The sequence below is a fragment of the Bos grunniens genome, chromosome 2 (genome assembly GCF_055505025.1).
Source record: "Bos grunniens cultivar Pamir isolate PY7600 chromosome 2, Bosgru_T2T1.0, whole genome shotgun sequence".
NCBI lineage: Eukaryota > Metazoa > Chordata > Mammalia > Artiodactyla > Bovidae > Bos > Bos grunniens.
Genome location: NC_141166.1, coordinates 95,073,057 through 95,090,416, shown reverse-complemented (window position 1 = coordinate 95,090,416; position 17,360 = coordinate 95,073,057). Strand labels below are relative to the sequence as shown.

The 17,360-nt window shown below is 37.5% G+C and overlaps 1 protein-coding gene across 22 annotated transcripts in view; it reads right to left on the bottom strand.

Moving 5' to 3' along the window:
- GALNT13 (polypeptide N-acetylgalactosaminyltransferase 13) overlaps positions 1-17,360 on the bottom strand; it is a 943,716-nt gene that overhangs the window by 106,858 nt on the left and 819,498 nt on the right. The window contains exon 12 of one of the 22 annotated variants that reach the window (XM_086368904.1): positions 14,570-14,733. The exons of the other annotated variants lie outside the window; for them this stretch is intronic. Within the exon in view, the coding sequence (XP_086225030.1) occupies positions 14,585-14,733 (149 nt within the window). The 3' untranslated portion in view covers positions 14,570-14,584. Of the gene's footprint in view, positions 1-14,569; positions 14,734-17,360 lie in introns of those variants that run through there. 22 annotated transcript variants of the gene reach the window in all.

Sequence of the window (17,360 nt, the reverse complement as noted above, 5' to 3'; positions counted from 1 at the left end):
CATTTTTCTAAATTCAACATGTAGGCACTTTTCAAATCCTATTTTATACAAGAGAAATTTGAGAATTAGAGTGCCTGATACTGTAGCAAAATAAAAACATTAACATAGCTGGTAAGCATCAGAGCTAGGATTTGAACCCAAGACAGTCTGACTTCAAGTATTCTGTTCTGAGCCAAATTTTCAAAATAAATATTAGAGACCATCTAATTACATTGCAACTGGACAACTCACAAGCTGGAATCAAGATTGCTGGGATAAATATCAATAACCTCAGATATGCAGATGACACCACTCTTATGGCAGAGCAAAGAGGAACTAAAGAGCTTATTGATGAAGGTGAAAGAGGAGAGTGAAAAAGCTGACTTAAAAGACAGCATTCAAAAACGAAGATCATGGCATCTGGACCCATCGCTTCATGGCAAATAGATGGGGAAACAATGGAAACAGTGTCAGACTTTATTTTTCTGGGCTCCAAAATCACTGCAGATGGTGACTGCAGCCATGAAATTAAAAGACGCTTGCTCCTTGAAAGAAAAGCTATGATGAATCTAGCCAAGTAAGCCTAGTGGCTTAGTGGTAAAGAATCCACATATAATGCAGGAGACAATGGTTTGATCCCAAGGAGAAAGAAATGGGTACCAACTTCAGTATTCTTGCCTGGGAAATTCCACGGACAGAGGAGTCTGGAGGGCTGCAGTCCATGGTGTCACAGACAGTTGGACTCAACTGAGTGAGTATGCAGTACCATGCTCCTTGGAAGAAAGGCTATGACAAACCTAGACAGTGAATTAAAAAGCAGAGACATTACTTTGCCAACAAAGGTCCATATAGTCAAAGCTATGGTTTTTCCAATAGTTGTGTACAGATGTGAGAATTGGACCATAAAAAAAGCTGAGCACTGAAGAATTTATGCTTTCAAACTGTGGTGCTAGAGAAAACTCTTGAGAGTCCCCTGGACAACAAGGAGATCAAGCCAGTCAATCCTAAAGGAAATCAACCCTGAATATTTATTGGAAGGACTGGTATGGAAGCTGAAGCTCCAATACTTTGGCCACCTGATACAAAGACCTGATCACTGGAAAAGACCCTGATGCTGGGAAAGATTGAAGGCAGGACGAGAAGAGGGCAACAGAGGATGAGATGGTTGGACAGCATCATCGCCTCAATGGACATGAGTTTGAGCAAACTCCAGGAGATAGGAAAGGACAGGGAAGCCTGGCAAGCTGCAGTCCGTGGGGTTGCAAAGAGTCAAACATGACTGAACAACTGAACAACAACAGTTACATTTCAAAGGGGTAAACAACTTAAGCAAAAATTACTTACTTGACCAGTGTCAGATATGGAAGTATATCTAATTAAGCTTATACACACATCAACCTGGGAAGGAACATTTATATCATAAATATATGTAAACTGTATATAAATATATTAAGTCTATGGATCTACAAATATGCTTACTCTTTGTCATACCTGGAAGTGTTGATCATATTCTGCTCAATAAAATATTCTTCAAAATTAACTAATCAGAGATATATAAATAACTTTAAGTCTGAAAAATACACAGGGAAACAGGTTATCTATTCAGGAATCCTCTAGCCTTCTTTTCCCATGAATCATTCCACATTCTAATTACTTATATAACCCACCCTTCCAAATTTTGCATTATATACTTTTTAAATTCCCTAGCTTTTCACCAATCTCATCTTCACCCTGCTATACCAGTCCTCCAAAGTATGATTCATCTTTATGACCCAACTTAAATGCTGTGACCCTCCTTGGCTGGATTAATATCACACCTTCTCTGAGTTCTTGGGAAATTGTATTCATACATCTTACAAAGAGTTTATATGGCCTAATCGTTATGACCCCACACTAAAGTGTGGGTTCCTTGAAAGCAGGAGCTCTGCTTATTGTTTCTTTAAATCCTGGATGTGCAGCACACTACATGTCTTTTTTAAGTATATATTTTGTACCAAGTAGTGTGTTTTATTGAGCATACAAACTATATACTTATTGAGTAGTCTCATTTATGAAAATGGACTTTGGCAGGAGACATCTTTCCACACATAGGTACACTGTTCCAAATCATTTTCAAATGGACATGGGCTCATAAGCACAGCTCATCTGATGAGCACATCAGAAAACCAAAAGCTCACAATCATTTTAGAATGTATTTCGCTTTTGTGTCAAAGCAGTCCACTATACTGGGCTATAAACCCTGTTACTGCATACCATTTAACACCTTCCTCCCCTGCATATCTTTTCCAAACCTCCAAATCAAATCCCTTATGATTATACAGTGGAAGTGAGAAATAGATTTAAGGGCCTGGATCTGATAGATAGAGTGCCTGATGAACTATGGAGTGAGGTTCATGACATTGTACAGGAGACAGGGATCAAGACCATCCCCATGGAAAAGAAATGCAAAAAAGCAACATGGCTGTCTGGGGAGGCCTTACAAATAGCTGTGAAAAGAAGAGAAGCGAAAAGCAAAGGAGAAAAGGAAAGATATCAGCATCTGAATGTAGAGTTCCAAAGAATAGCAAGAAGAGATAAGAAAGCCTTCTTCAGCAATCAATGCAAAGAAATAGGGAAAACAACAGAATGGGGAAGACTAGAGATCTCTTCAAGAAAATTAGAGATACCAAGGGAACATTTCATGCAAACATGGGCTCGATAAAGGACAGAAATGGTATGGACCTAACAAAAGCATAAGATATTAAGAAGAGATGGCAAGAATACACTGAAGAAGTGTACAAAAAAGATATTCACCACTCAGATAACCACGATGGTGTGATCACTGACCTAGAGCCAGACATCCTGGAATGTGAAGTCAAGTGGGCCTTAGAAAGCATCACTATGAACAAAGCTAGTGGAGGTGATGAAATTCCAGGTGAGCTATTTCAAATCCTGAAAGATGATGCTGTGAAAGTGCTACACTCAATATGCCAGCAAATTTGGAAAACTCAGCAGTGGCCACAGGACTGTAAAAGGTCAGTTTCATTCCAATCCCAAAGAAAGGCAATGCCAAAGAATGCTCAAACTACCGCACAATTGCATTCATCTCACATGCTAGTAAAGTAATGCTCAAAATTCTCCAAGCCAGGCTTCAGCAATATGTGAACCATGAACTTCCTGATGTTCAAGCTGGTTTTAGAAAATGCAGGGGAACCAGAGATCAAATTGCCAACATCTGCTGGATCATGGAAAAAGCAAGAGAGTTCCAGAAAAACATCTATTTCTGCTTTATTGTCTATGCCAAAGCCTTTGACTGTGTGGATCACAAAAACTGTGGAAAATTCTGAAAGAGATGGGAATACCAGACCACCTGACCTGCCTCTTGAGAAACCTGTATGCAGGTCAGGAAGCAACAGTTAGAACTGGACATGCAACAACAGACTGGTTCCAAATAGGAAAAGGAGTACGTCAAGGCTGTATATTGTCACCCTACTTATTTAACTTATATGCAGTGTACATAATGAGAAATGCTGGACTGGAAGAAGCCCAAGCTGGAATCAAGATTGCTGGGAGAAATACCAATAACCTCAAATATGCAGATGACACCACCCTTATGGCAGAAAGTGAAGAGGAACTAAAAAGCCTCTTGATGAAAGTGAAAGAGGAGAGTGAAAAAGTTGGCTTACAGCTCAACATTCAGAAAACGAAGATCATGGCATCTGGTCCCATCACTTCATGGGAAATAGATGGGGAAACAGTGGAAACAGTGTTAGACTTTATTTTTTGGGGCTCCAAAATCACCTCAGATGGTTACTGCAGCCATGAAATTAAAAGATGCTTACTCCTTGGAAGGAAAGCTATGACCAACCTAGATAGCGTATTCAAAAGCAGAGACATTACTTTGCCAACAAAGGTTCGTCTAGTCAAGGCTTTGGTTTTTCCTGTGGTCATGTATGGATGTGAGAGTTGGACTGTGAAGAAGGCTGAGCACCGAAGAATTGATGGTTTTGAACTGTGGTGTTGGAGAAGACTCTTGAGAGTCCCTTGGACTGCAAGGAGATCCAACCAGTCCATTCTGAAGGAGATCAGCCCCGGGATTTCTTTGGAAGGAATGATGCTAAAGCTGAAACTCCAGTACTTTGGCCACCTCATGCGAAGAGTTGACTCATTGGAAAAGACTCTGATGCTGGGAGGGATTGGGGGCAAGAGGCGAAGGGGACGACAGAGGATGAAATAGCTGGATGGCATCACTGACTCGATGGACGTGAGGCTGGGTGAACTCCGGTAGTTGGTGATGGACAGGGAGGCCTGGCGTGCTGCAATTCATGGGTTCTCAAAGAGTCGAACACAACTGAGCGACTGAACTGAACTGAAGATTTATTTCGAAAAAGACTTGGACAAAGAATAGTCTATTCCCTTAATATCAATAGCTAGACCTTTTTCATGTGATAGCAAAGAAGTCGCCTGAATAGGGAGCCAATGGACTGTACACGGATTATTATTTTCTTTACATTGTAAGCAATAGCAGTAAACAAGGATATAAACGTTAATGGTTTTCCTTAACTAAAGCCATCCAGTCAGCACTTCTGCATTCAGAACAGTACAATGATTAAACTACTGTAACATATGTATATGTGAATATTTGCAAATACCCAATCTAGGAAGAAAACAGTTGATATAATACCATACAATATAATAAAATATGATCATCTTTCTTTTGTACAAGATTTATTGCCAAGCATTTTTTTTTTCCTGAGATCTGCTGAAATTCATTAACTACACTTTCAGAGACACAATATGGTCCTTTCATCAGATATGTATATCTCTGCTCATTAAATCACATGTTTCTTCTGCAATGCTGACTCTTAAGATCAAGGGCTACATTTTGAGTCAGTCCACCTTAACAGATTGCCTTAGACAGCATTCTATCACATTATGTTTAAGAAAATAGCCATCCTAACTTATAATCTATTTTACTGGGGAGCAGCAATCTAATTCACATTGATTTTGAGTAAACCTTTACATACCCACCTGCTCTATTTTAAGTTGGGCTTGTACAAATCAATTCATCTGTGCCATCAACATGCACTCAGTAATCAATGGGTAGGGAAAATCATTATTCACTGCTCAGTAATTGTGTTTACATTCAAATAAAATATAATAAAATGTGCAAGGCCAATTTGGAGAAAGAACAAGTGACCCATGAATCACAAGCAGATTGTCTTCCTTTAGTCTGTCAAATGAAGCAGAATAGCTGAAGAATTTTATCAGAAAAGTCAGGGGAAAGTCCTGTCTCACTTTCACCTAGTTTTAGTCCTCAAGTACTGAGGCAGTTGTCAACAGTTTCATGACAACATGATCTTTTAATCCTAGGAACCCTCCAGTTGGAAAATAGTAGTTCTAGCTACCATGGATCCAGGCAGCAATCCTCTTTGCTGCATTATGACCAGCTTCGGGGCTGATCTGGTCTCTGCCCACCTGCTCACTCTTGGCTCTCAACCCTCATTTGGAATATATAGTTGGTTTCTCTAGTGTTTGAATCTCAATTGTCCCTAGTGGATTAGAGTTGGATCCATCCCACTAATGATCTTTCGTCAGGACCATCTTGAACAGGATACCTGGTTTAGTTCCACTCCATTTGAACTCTCATCTCCAGTATCACCAGCAACCTGCCTTAGTGCTGCTGTGAAGGGAGGGGAAGGGGAGTCAACCAACAGCGATAGGAGTGGAAATAAATGAACTATGTTGTTGTTCTGATTCTCTGCACTTTAGTAAGGCAGTCCTACAAGCAGCAGAACAGATAAGCCCAGGTTTCTGCCTCACAGCATAACCGAACAGATGGGCTGAGATGAAATTGCCCATCAAAATTTGTTTTGTCCTATTTTGTTACAGTTATTCAGGCAAGGAATGCAGATTGAAATAAGGAATGGCTAAAAATAGGTTCTGTTTTTAGTGAATTTCATTGAGCTAAAAAAAAAAATTCATAGTACCATGAATGCAGCCCATGAATTTTTTTCATTGTAGCTTCTCATAGACTTAAAAATGCTGAAGACTGCACTTGGCAAGTATCTAAGTACTATAGTTAGATGTATAAAAATTGGAACAATGTAAAGAAAATGAGCAGGTCCTTTGTGAAAAGATCATACACATTTGTGAATCAAATCAGCAAATGAGGAACTATTTTGAAAAACGGTTAGATTCATTTTTTTTAATTCTAAAAAGAAATAAAAAGGAAATAAGTAACAAATCAAAACAGCACCAATTAAGGTTCTTACTCTTTTAGTTTTGTGTAACCTTTTCCCAATTTTTACAATAAGTTCTTATATTGCATGGAAATACCAAATTAAGTGATTTTGAACGTAGACATTTTTAATGTAAAATTTTACATAATAATGAAGATAGTCCTATGGATGCTTACAGAAACATCTTAGTATTGTAAGTGATCTCTCAGTTTGCTGATCTGTAACTGAGGCATTTTGTAAAAGAAACAATTCTCAGTGGTAGGAGAGGGAGGGATGATTTGAAAAGATAGCATTGAAATGTACATTACCATATGTAAAATAGATATCCAGTGGGAATTTGCTGTATGACACAGAGAACCCAAAGCCAGTGCTCTGCAACAACCTGGAGGGAGGGGTGGAGTGGGGAAGGAGGTGGAGGGGGGTTTGGGAATGAGGGGGCACATGTTTGCATATGGCTGATTCATGGTGATGTATGACAAAAACCATCACATTATCGTAAATATCCTCCAATTAAAATTAATTAATTAATTAAGGAGAGGGTGGGGTGTACGGAGAGAGAAACATGGAAACTCACATTACCATATGTAAAGTAGACAGCCAATGGGAATTTGCTGTATGCCTCAGGGAACTCAAACCAGGAATCTATAACAACCTGGGGTGAGGATGGGGAGGAGGGTGGGAGGGAGAGTCAAGAGGCAGGGGATATATGTATACCTATGGCTGATTGATGTTGGTGTTTGACAGAAATCAACAGAATTCTGTAAAGAATTATCCTTCAATTTAAAAAAATTAAAATTAATTTAAAAAAGAAACAGCTCTGAGTTCATATAATGAAAAGTAGAAAAAACAACTTTTTTGAAATACCACAATTCACCTGTAATAAATCACCTTATGAAAACAATGACAGATTTTTCTGAAATATTTTTCAAATAAATAAGAGGGAAGAAAAATAATATCAAAGATAACTGGATCACTCTTCTATGGTAAAAAAAACTTGCTGTTTGGAAAAGCAGCATTCTTGCTTTTAATATGTATATTTAGAGCACCAAAGCAAATCAGAGGATGATTTTCAAAAGTCAGGTATTCCTTAAGCAATATGTAAAAATAGTCACACTCTACAGAAATGTTTACAGTTTGCAAGGGCATAGTCTACTTAAAACTCAGATATACTAAAAATTTACTGATGTGACTAAGCTGGAACCTTACTACAGAGGGCCAAAGAAAAATGAGTAAATTTAAATAAAAAGAGAAGTTAAAATATAAAATATTTTTAACTTATCTTAGTCATTTAATTAGCAGTCTCCTTTATAAGGCCCATTTGAACACAACAGAGGTGCACATTGTCATTCTTTGTCATTTATATGGCACACACCTAAAGACCAATGATGTCTACCTACCACAGCCATCACTCCCCTTGAACGTCAAATATAAGTGACATTGTGGTGTTAAGAGAGTGTCCTGATCACCCCTACTGAACCGCTATTCCTTGACTGACACTCTCATGGCAGTTTTAATAAATGAAGCTTTGTTACATGTGAGAATATGGAAGACTGGAGTACTTGAGTAGCGTACCCAATGTTACAAAGAATATCTAAGTCAAGTCTTTCTCCAACTGTTTTCTGCCAAAGCACAGTGCCTCATCAATGCCTCCTGGAGTGACTCAAATCAGCTAACTAAAGAGTTTGCATTCTTTAAATATCAGAAGCACCCTATGATCTACACCAAACATGTAGCCAAATGAGAAACCAAGAATAGACTTGTGATCCCAAGGTAGACAGTGAACTCTAATGAGGTTATAAGAACTCAGATGGATTATTAAAGAGTACTACTTTTTTTTTGTAGTACTCTTATCAGTACTATAAAAAAATAGTAATAGTAATGCAACTTAAAAAATGCATTGCCAAAAAAAAAGCACTCATTTTTCAAGAGTGCCATAAAGCATTTTTGACTCTCCTAGAAGGTTAAAAGCTAGAAAGGATCTTAAAGAGTCTCTTAGTTAATCTCTACTTTTAATGTGGAGATGCAACAACTGATCTGGCCTCAGAAAAAATATGTACTCAAAATCATACTACAAAAAAGAGATACAGAGGCAATTAGAAGGTAGATCTAATTTATCTAATTTCCAATATAATATTATGTTCAACATACTGCCTGAGTATCCACATCTTTATTTTCAATCAATCATCAGGTTAATACAACCACGTACTGTCAAATATATGAATTTATATAGAGCACATAAGGCAACTATAAGCTCTTCTTAAATAGAGATACCTGCACCACAAGTGGAAAAAAGGATGACTTTTATGTAGTATATGGATATCATTTTATATCCTGATAGTTAAGTATTTACTTAATATGTATCAACCTACATTTTCATAGTTTAAGGCTCAGTTAAATGGTGAGGATATTTAAAATCAATTTGTGTTAAAAGCAAATATATATTAGGATATGTCAAAAATTCTTAAAGAGATGGGGAATACCACACCACCTTACCTGTCTCTTGAGAAAACTGTATGTGTGTCAAGAAGTACGTGTATACCTGTGGCGGATTCATTTCTATATTTGGCAAAACCAATACAATATTGTAAAGTTTAAAAATAAAATAAAATTAAAAAAAAAATAAAGTTTAATGATTAAAATTAAAAAAAAAAAAACATTACATGGAACAGCTGACTGGTTCAAAATTGGGAAAGGAGTACAATGAGGCTATATGTTGTCACCCTGCTTATTTAACTGATATGCAGGGTATATCATGCGAAATGCCAGGCTGGATGAATCACAAGATGGAATCAAGACTGCCAGGAGAAATAGCAACGATCTCAGATATGCAGATGATACCACTCCAATGGCAGAAAGTGAAGAGGAACTAAAAAGCATCTTGATAAGGGTGAAAGAGGAGAATGAAAAAGCTGGCTTAAAACTTAACATTCAAAAAACTAAGATCATGGCATCCTTGAAGTCCCAACACTTCAAGGCAAATAGAGGGGGAGAAAGTAGAAACAGTGACAGATTTTATTTTCTTGGCCTCCAAAATCACTGCAGATGGTGACTGCAGCCATGAAATTAAAAGATGCTTGCTCCTTGAAGGAAAGCTATGGCAAACCTAGACAGCATATTAAAAAGCAAAGACATCACTTTACTAACAAAGCTAGTTAACTAGCTTTACTAGTCAAAGCTATGGTTTTTCCAGTGAAAGTGAAAGTGAAGTTGCTCAGTCGTGTCTGACTCTTTGCGACCCCATGGACACCAGGCTCCTCCGTCCATGGGATTTTCTAGGCAAGAGTACTGGAGTGGGTTGCCATTTCTTTCTCCAGGGATTCTTCCCGACACAGGGATTGAACCCACGTCTCCTGCATTGCAGACAGACGCTTTACCATCTGAGCCACCAGGGAACTCCATGGTTTTTCCAGTAGTAATGTACAAACGTGAGAACTGAACCATAAAGAAGACTGAACACTAAAAAATTGATGGTTTCAAATTATTGTGCTGGAGAAGACTGAGAATTCCTTGGATTGCAAAGAGATCAAGCTAGTCAATCCTAAAGGAAATTGGCACTGAATATTTATTGGAAGGACTGATGCTGAAGCTCCAATAATTTGGCCCCCTGATGTGAAGAGCTGACTAATTGGAAAAGACCCAGATGATGGGAAAGATTGAAGGCAAAAAGAGAAGAGGGCGGTAGAGGATGAGATGGTTAGATAGCATCACTGGCTCAGTGGGCATAAATCTGAGCAAACTGTGGGAGAAAGTAAAGAACAGGGAAGCTAGGCATGCTGCAGCCCATAGGGTCGCAAAGAGTTGGACACGACTTCCTGAATGAACAGTAAGTGGCAAAAGTAATGACATAAAGACATAATTTGAGGGAATACTGATCTAAAATAGAATATATTGGGCATATATAATTGAGAAGAGTATTTAGCAGAAGTTGTACTGCTTATCAGTTTCCTAAATAAAATAATTTAGCATAAGTAACAAAATAACTTACTTAAATATGAAATGAGCTAGGATACTGCATGATATCTACCCTATATATTTTCTTCAAAATGGTTTATATCTCATATATTGCTTTTTCCTTGGGTCTAGATTTCTTACAACTAAAATCTAATCTGAACACACTGAAAACTGGCAATTCGCAGGCTCTTAAATGAAAACAGGATTTTAGGATCAAGTTTAGAAAATCAGAATAATACGCCAGAGTCACACTTCTTCAAATTTTTTTTTCAGGGAGTGTTAAGAAAAATCTACTTAATAGCAGTTAGATTTAAATTTACTCGCTTAACAGCAGAAAGCTAGTAGGAAAATCTGTATATAACTTTGTCAAAAATAAAGCAAACTGGTTTTAAACCAACACTCAGAGACTTCGCTCAAAAATAATAATAGAGTGGTGATCAAAGAGAAATCATTAGAAATTGTGTTTAGTAGAGATTTAGTGAACAATATCAGGCCTAAGTGAAGTCCAATAGAGATGCTTGGAACCATTTTATTTATTTATTTATTTATTTTTTCATGGTTTACAGTTTTATGTGAACAAAGACAATTCTCTAGGGCTAACATTGTAAAAAATGTAGTTTCCTATAACAAGAATTTATATTCTCAACATTTTACAAATCAACAATCCTTGAAATTATTAAAAACAAACTTTTGAATATTATAGGAAAACTGTCTTATTTAAACTGTCTTATGTAAACTTAGGCAGAAATTCCTTAATTTCAAGGGGAATGTGGTGACAAACAAGAAATTCTGTTCAACTGGAGACTAAACAAACTGGCCAGCAGAAAGGCAGAATGCTGAGACTCTAACCAGCAAAATTTTAAATCCTCTCCTTGATCTGCTGGTAGCAAAAAGAAAATGTGACCTCACAGCCCATTATCAAAAACAATTTAGCCTCAGAACATAGTGTCTAACATACTAGAACATTATGAAGTAGATAATTTTGCTTGAGGAAAGTACTCTTTTCATGCAGTCTCTCAAAATAAAGCTGTCCTGTGGATGCTGTGAAATTTTATCATTATATTTATAAATAAACTCTGGGATTATCAGAGTTTATTTATAATGAAGCATATCAGCAATTATGAAAATGAACAACTTATGTTTCACTGTTCTATAATAAACTTTTATGATATTGTACATATGTTTTATGTTTATGTTTCATATACATGATTTCAGAGATGATTTTTAAAGGCAGACTGCACTGTAATATGTAACATGTATTCTGAGCTTTCATCCGTCAAAATCTGAAATATATTTTCTAAAGACAAATTTAAAACAGTGCCAACCAGAGTTGCAATTTATCTCACATGCCTTAAGGAAAACTACACTTGCCTAAAGAGACAATAACCACATTATCTAAAATAGTGAGAAGTAAATCTGGAAATATCTGCAGTAGTGATGAAGGTTCAAGGAATTTGATGCTTTCATCAGTAGTACCTTGAACACATCCCAAATACCTGTTAGGTTCCTAGAAAGAATATGTCTCATGCAAAACTTTGGGTTTTCCCATCAATTTCATTAAGAATACATGGCATCTTCTTTTAGACTCAATAGTGAAAATAATCGATAAGGCCAATAAATTAGGTCCATGAACAACTGCTAGTTATCTTAGGAGTTGCAGTAGTACAGAGATGAATAAGAAATAGCCAAAATACATGAACATTTCAAGAACTGACATTATATTTACATAATCAGAAGTCTCTTGTGTTCATTCCTATACCAAAAATCATGTTACTTTTCAAACTTTGAGAAGCTTTTCATGTTTTATTACTTTAAATTGTGTTTAAAAAATTGAACGGTATCTTATTAGAGGCTTTAAAAAAATCCCTACTTTCTAGGGAAATATTTGAAACATTACATTTTTCTAAGACGACTAATCCATTAATGCTGCTGCTGCTGCTAAGTCACTTCAGTCGTGTCCGACTCTGTGTGACCCCATAGACGGCAGCCCATCAGGCTCCCCCATCCCTGGGATTCTCCGGGCAAGAACACTGGAGTGGGTTGCCATTTCCTTCTCCAATGCTTAAAAGTGAAAACTGAAAGTTGCTCAGTTGTGTCCAACTCTTCGAGACCCCTTGGACTGCAGCCTACCAGGCTCCTCCGTCCATGGGATTTTCCAGTCAAGAGTATTGGTGTGGGGTGCCATCGCCTTCTCTGAATCCATTAATGAGAAAACTCTAAGTTTTTAGATATATGTGCATGGGTGCTAAGTTGCTTCAGTAGTGTCCAACTTATTGAGACCCCATGGACTGTAGCCCGACAGGCTCCTCAGTCCATGGGATTCTCCAGGCAAGAATACTGGAGTGGGCTGCCATTGCCCTCCTCCAGGGGATCTTCCCAACCCAGGGACAAAACTGAGTCTGTCTCCTGCATTGGCAGGAGGGTTCTTTACCATTAGTGCCACCTGGGAAGCCCTTTAGATATACAGACACTTAAAAACAAAAATCAAAAAGTATTCATATAAAGTGAATATTCTTTGTCAGTACCTGCTATACCTCCAAACAGTGTAAAAGGCTAATTATTATTTTTGTGCATGCTAAGTCACTTCAGTCATGTTCAACTCTTTGTGACCCCATGGACTATAGCCCATCAGACACTTGTGTCCATGGGATTCTCCAGGCAAGAATACTGGAGTGGGTTGCCATTTCCTTCTCCAAATTATTATTTTTAAATGGACTATTAAAATGACAGGACATACTCTACCCAACACAATCTTAAAAAAGAAGCAGTTTTGAAGATTTTTAACTACCTGATTTAAGACTTGTAAAGCTATAGTAATCAAAGTAGTGTGGTATAAGCAAAATCAAAGACACACAGGTGTGTGAAACACTGAGGAGTCTAGAAATAGTCATGTATTTAAACAGCTGTTCAGTTTTCAACAAACGTGCCAGACCAACAAGGTGAAAACATAAATTTTCAAAAATGGTGCTTAAATAACTAACTGTACAGACAAAATGAAGCAAAATACTCAAATATTACCTTACACTACAGTTTAAAAAAATAAGATTGGTTACAAATTTAAATATAAAAGCTAGGCCCAAACAGTTTTTAGAAGCACTGGAAAATAACTTTGTGACATGGTTATAGGGAAAAAGTTTCTTACATATCACCAGATAACTTTGATAAATTAGGTTTTGCCAACATTTAAAAAACTCTGCTCATCAAAAGACACTTAAAAAATAGGTTAAAAAACCCAAACAGAAAATACTTCTGAAACATATCTGATAAAGGATTGATATACAAGATAAGGCCCACCTATAAATCAGTAATATAAAAAGACAGCTCTATTAAAACTAGAAAATATCTAAACAGATATTTCAAATAAAGGCACTCAAATGGCCAATAAATACACAAATACTCAACATCATTAGGTACCAGGCAATTAAAATTAAAATCACAAAGAGATACCACCATACATACCCCAGAATGGTTAAACAGAAATAACTTAAGTGTCATCAGCTACCTGATTGCTGCCTTGGCACTGCTTGTTCATAAATATTCATAGCATTTTGATTCATAATGGCAAAACAAAACAGAATGGGAAACTGCTCAGACATTCATTAAAAAGAGAATGGGTAAACAAACTCTAGTAATGGCATTTGACTCAGCAATAGAAAGAGACCACTGAAACATGCAGTATCATAGATGTGTCTAAAAAAATGCACAATAAAAGAAGCTTTCAGGGACTTCCTGGTTGTCCAGTGATTAAGACTCTGTGCTTGCAATGCAGGGGTTATGAGTTCAATTTCTGGTTGGGGAACTATGATCCCACATGCCTTATGGCATGGCCAAAATTTTTCTTAAAGAGGCTTTACTATATGATTTCATTTATATGACATTCTAGACCAGGTAAAACTAATCCATGGCACAAAAACATCAGAGTCGTGGCTGACTGGGAAGATGGACTGAAAAGTAAAGGGTCCAGGAGAATTTTCTGCGTGATGTTAATGTACTATAATATGAATAGAGTTTTGGTTTATACAATTGTATATTTTCAAGACTCAGATATATGCACTTAAGATATTTATATTCACTGTATATAAATTTCACCTCAAAAAAACCTCTAGACAAATATTGACTTTAGTAGATGCTATTTAAGTATTTAGTGATTTTAAAGTATTTAAATATTTAATCTTAAATATTTAGTATCTACATAAAGTATTAAATTTAAGTATTTAGGGCAGTGTATTGATGTCTTCAGTTTACTTTTAAGTTGATTAAAAACAGTAGAGATTATTAAAGAAACCTAGGTAGATAGCTGGAGAAGGCAATGGCAACCCACTCCAGTACTCTTGCCTGGAAAATCCCATGAACGGAGGGGCCTGGTGGGCTGTAGTCCATGGGGTCGCTAGGAGTCAGACATGACTGAGCGACTTCACTTTATTTTATCACTTTCACGCACTGGAGAAGGAAATGGCAACACACTCCAGGGTTCTTCCCTGGAGAATCCCAGGGACGGGGGAGCCTGGTGGGCTGCCGTCTAAGGGGTCGCACAGAGTCAGACATGACTTCAAGTGACTTAGCAGCAATAGCAGGTAGATGGCTATGTGATAAAGGAAGTAATCAGTAAAATGTTAATAGCAGATTATCACTGGTTGAATATACCATTGTTCTCTGCAAAGCTCTGTCAACTTAGCTATGTGTTTGAAAATTTTCAAAAAATTTTGAGGAAAAAATATACTGTTTTATCTACAATAGAATAGTAAACAGGTAAAAGCACTGCTAGGCCACTTAAAAATATACTGGATAATATATGACCACAAAACACAATTTATGGTGCTCTACTTCAATATGGTGACTGCAGCCATGAAATTAAAAGATGCTTACTCCTTGGAAGGAAAGTTATGACCAACCTAGGTAGCATATTGAAAAGCAGAGGCATTGCTTTGCCAACAAAGGTCCATCTAGTCAAGGCTATGGTTTTTCCAGTAGTCATGTATGGATGTGAGAGTTGGACTATGAAGAAAGCTGAGGGCCAAAGAATTGATGCTTTTGAACTGTGGTGTTGGAGAAGACTCTTGAGAGTCCCTTGGACTGCAAGGAGATCCAACCAGTCCATTCTAAAGGAGATCAGTCCTGGGTGTTCTTTGGAAGCAATGATGCTAAAACTGAAACTCCAGTACTTTGGCCACCTCATGCGAAGAGTTGACTCATTGGAAAAGACTCTGATGCTGGGAGGGATTGGGGTCAGGAAGAGAAGGGGACGACAGAGGATGAGATGGCTGGATGGCATCACCAACTTGATGGATGTGAGTTTGAGTGAACACCGGGATGGTGATGGACAGGGAGGCCTGGTGTGCTGCAATTCAAGGGGTCGTAAAGAGTCGGACACGACTGAGTGACTGAACTGAACTAAACTTCAATATGGAGAATATACGGACAGTGATATTATTCATTAAATTTGGCTTGATAATAACATACTGAAAACTTCTGTTTTCCTCATTAAACATCACACTCACCAAAAAGATTTTACTTCTTTTTCTTTCTTTCTTTTTTAAATTATAGAAATCATTTAAATTCTGTAATAACATCCTCAAGGGAAGGTAGGAGGCACTCAGTTTCATTTATAAACTAAAGCATGAACAGTATTTTTTTATTACTTGTCTATGCATCTTTCATCACAACTTCAGTGAAAGGGTGTTCATATGAAAACTACCTTTGCTTTTGATTTTAAATGCAAGCTTTGAATTTAATTAGAATATAATCATAATTATTGATTTAGGTCATACCTGGATGGTCTAGCGGTTTTCCCTACTTTATTCAATTTAAGTCTGAATTTGACAATAAGGAGTTCATGGTCTGAGCCACAGTCAGCCCCCGGACTTGTTTCTGTTTCTGCTGACTGTATAGAGCTTCTCCATCTTTGGCTGCAAAGAATGTAATCAATATGATTTCGGTATTGACCATCTGGTGATATCCATTAGTAGAGTTGTCTCGTGTTGTTGGAAGAGGGTGTTTGCTATGACCAGTGTGTTCTCTTAGCAAAACTCTATTAGCCTTTGCCCTGCTTCATTCCATATTCCAAGGCCAAATTTGCCTGTTACTCCAGGTGTTTCTTGACTTCCTACTTTTGCATTCCAGTCCCCTATAATGAAAGGGACATCTTTTGGGGGTGTTAGTTCTAAAAGGTCTTGTAGGTCTTCATAGAACTGTTCAACTTCAGCTTCAACAGCATTACTGGTTGGGGCATAGACTTGGATTACTGCGATATTGAATGGTTTGCCTTGGAAACAAACAGAGATCATTCTGTCATTTTTGAAATTGCATCCAAGTACTGCATTTTGGACTCTTTTGTTGACCATGATGGCAAGATAATCACGATGGTGTCATCACTCAACTAGAGCCAGACATGCTGGAATGTGAAGTCAAGTGAGCCTTAGAAAGCATCACTGCGAACAAAGCTAGTGGAGGTGATGGAATTCCAGTTGAGCTATTTCAAATCCTGAAAGATAATGCTGTGAAAGTGCTGCACTCAATATGCCAGCAAGTTTGGAAAACTCAGCAGTGGCCACAGGACTGGAAAAGGTCAGTTTTCATTCCAATCCCAAAGAAAGGCAATGCCAAAGAATGCTCAAACTATGGAACAATTGCACTCATCTCACACGCTAGTAAAGTAATGCTCAAAATTCTCCAAGCCAGGCTTGAGCAATACGTGAACCATGAACTTCCAGATGTTCAAGCTGGTTTTAGAAAAGGCAGAGGAACCAGAGATCAAATTGCCAACGTCTGTTGGATCATCAACAAAGCAAGAGATTTCCAGAAAAACATCTATTTCTGCTTTATTGACTATGCCAAAGCCTTTGACTGTGTGGATCACAATAAACTGTGGAAAATTCTGAAAGAGATGTGAATACCAGATCACCTGACCTGCCTCTTGAGAAACCTGTATACAGGTCAGGAAGCAACAGTTAGAATTGGACATGAAACAACAGACTGGTTCCAAATAGGAAAAGGAGTACGTCAAGGCTGTATATTGTCACCCTGCTTATTTAACTTATATGCAGAGCACATCATGAGAAATGCTGGGCTGGAAGAAGCCCAAGCTGGAATCAAGATAGTTGGGAGAAATATCGATAACCTCAGATATGCAGATGACACCACCCTTATGGCAGAAAGTGAAGAGGAACTCAAAAGCCTCTTGATAAAAGTGAAAGAGGAGAGTGAAAAAGT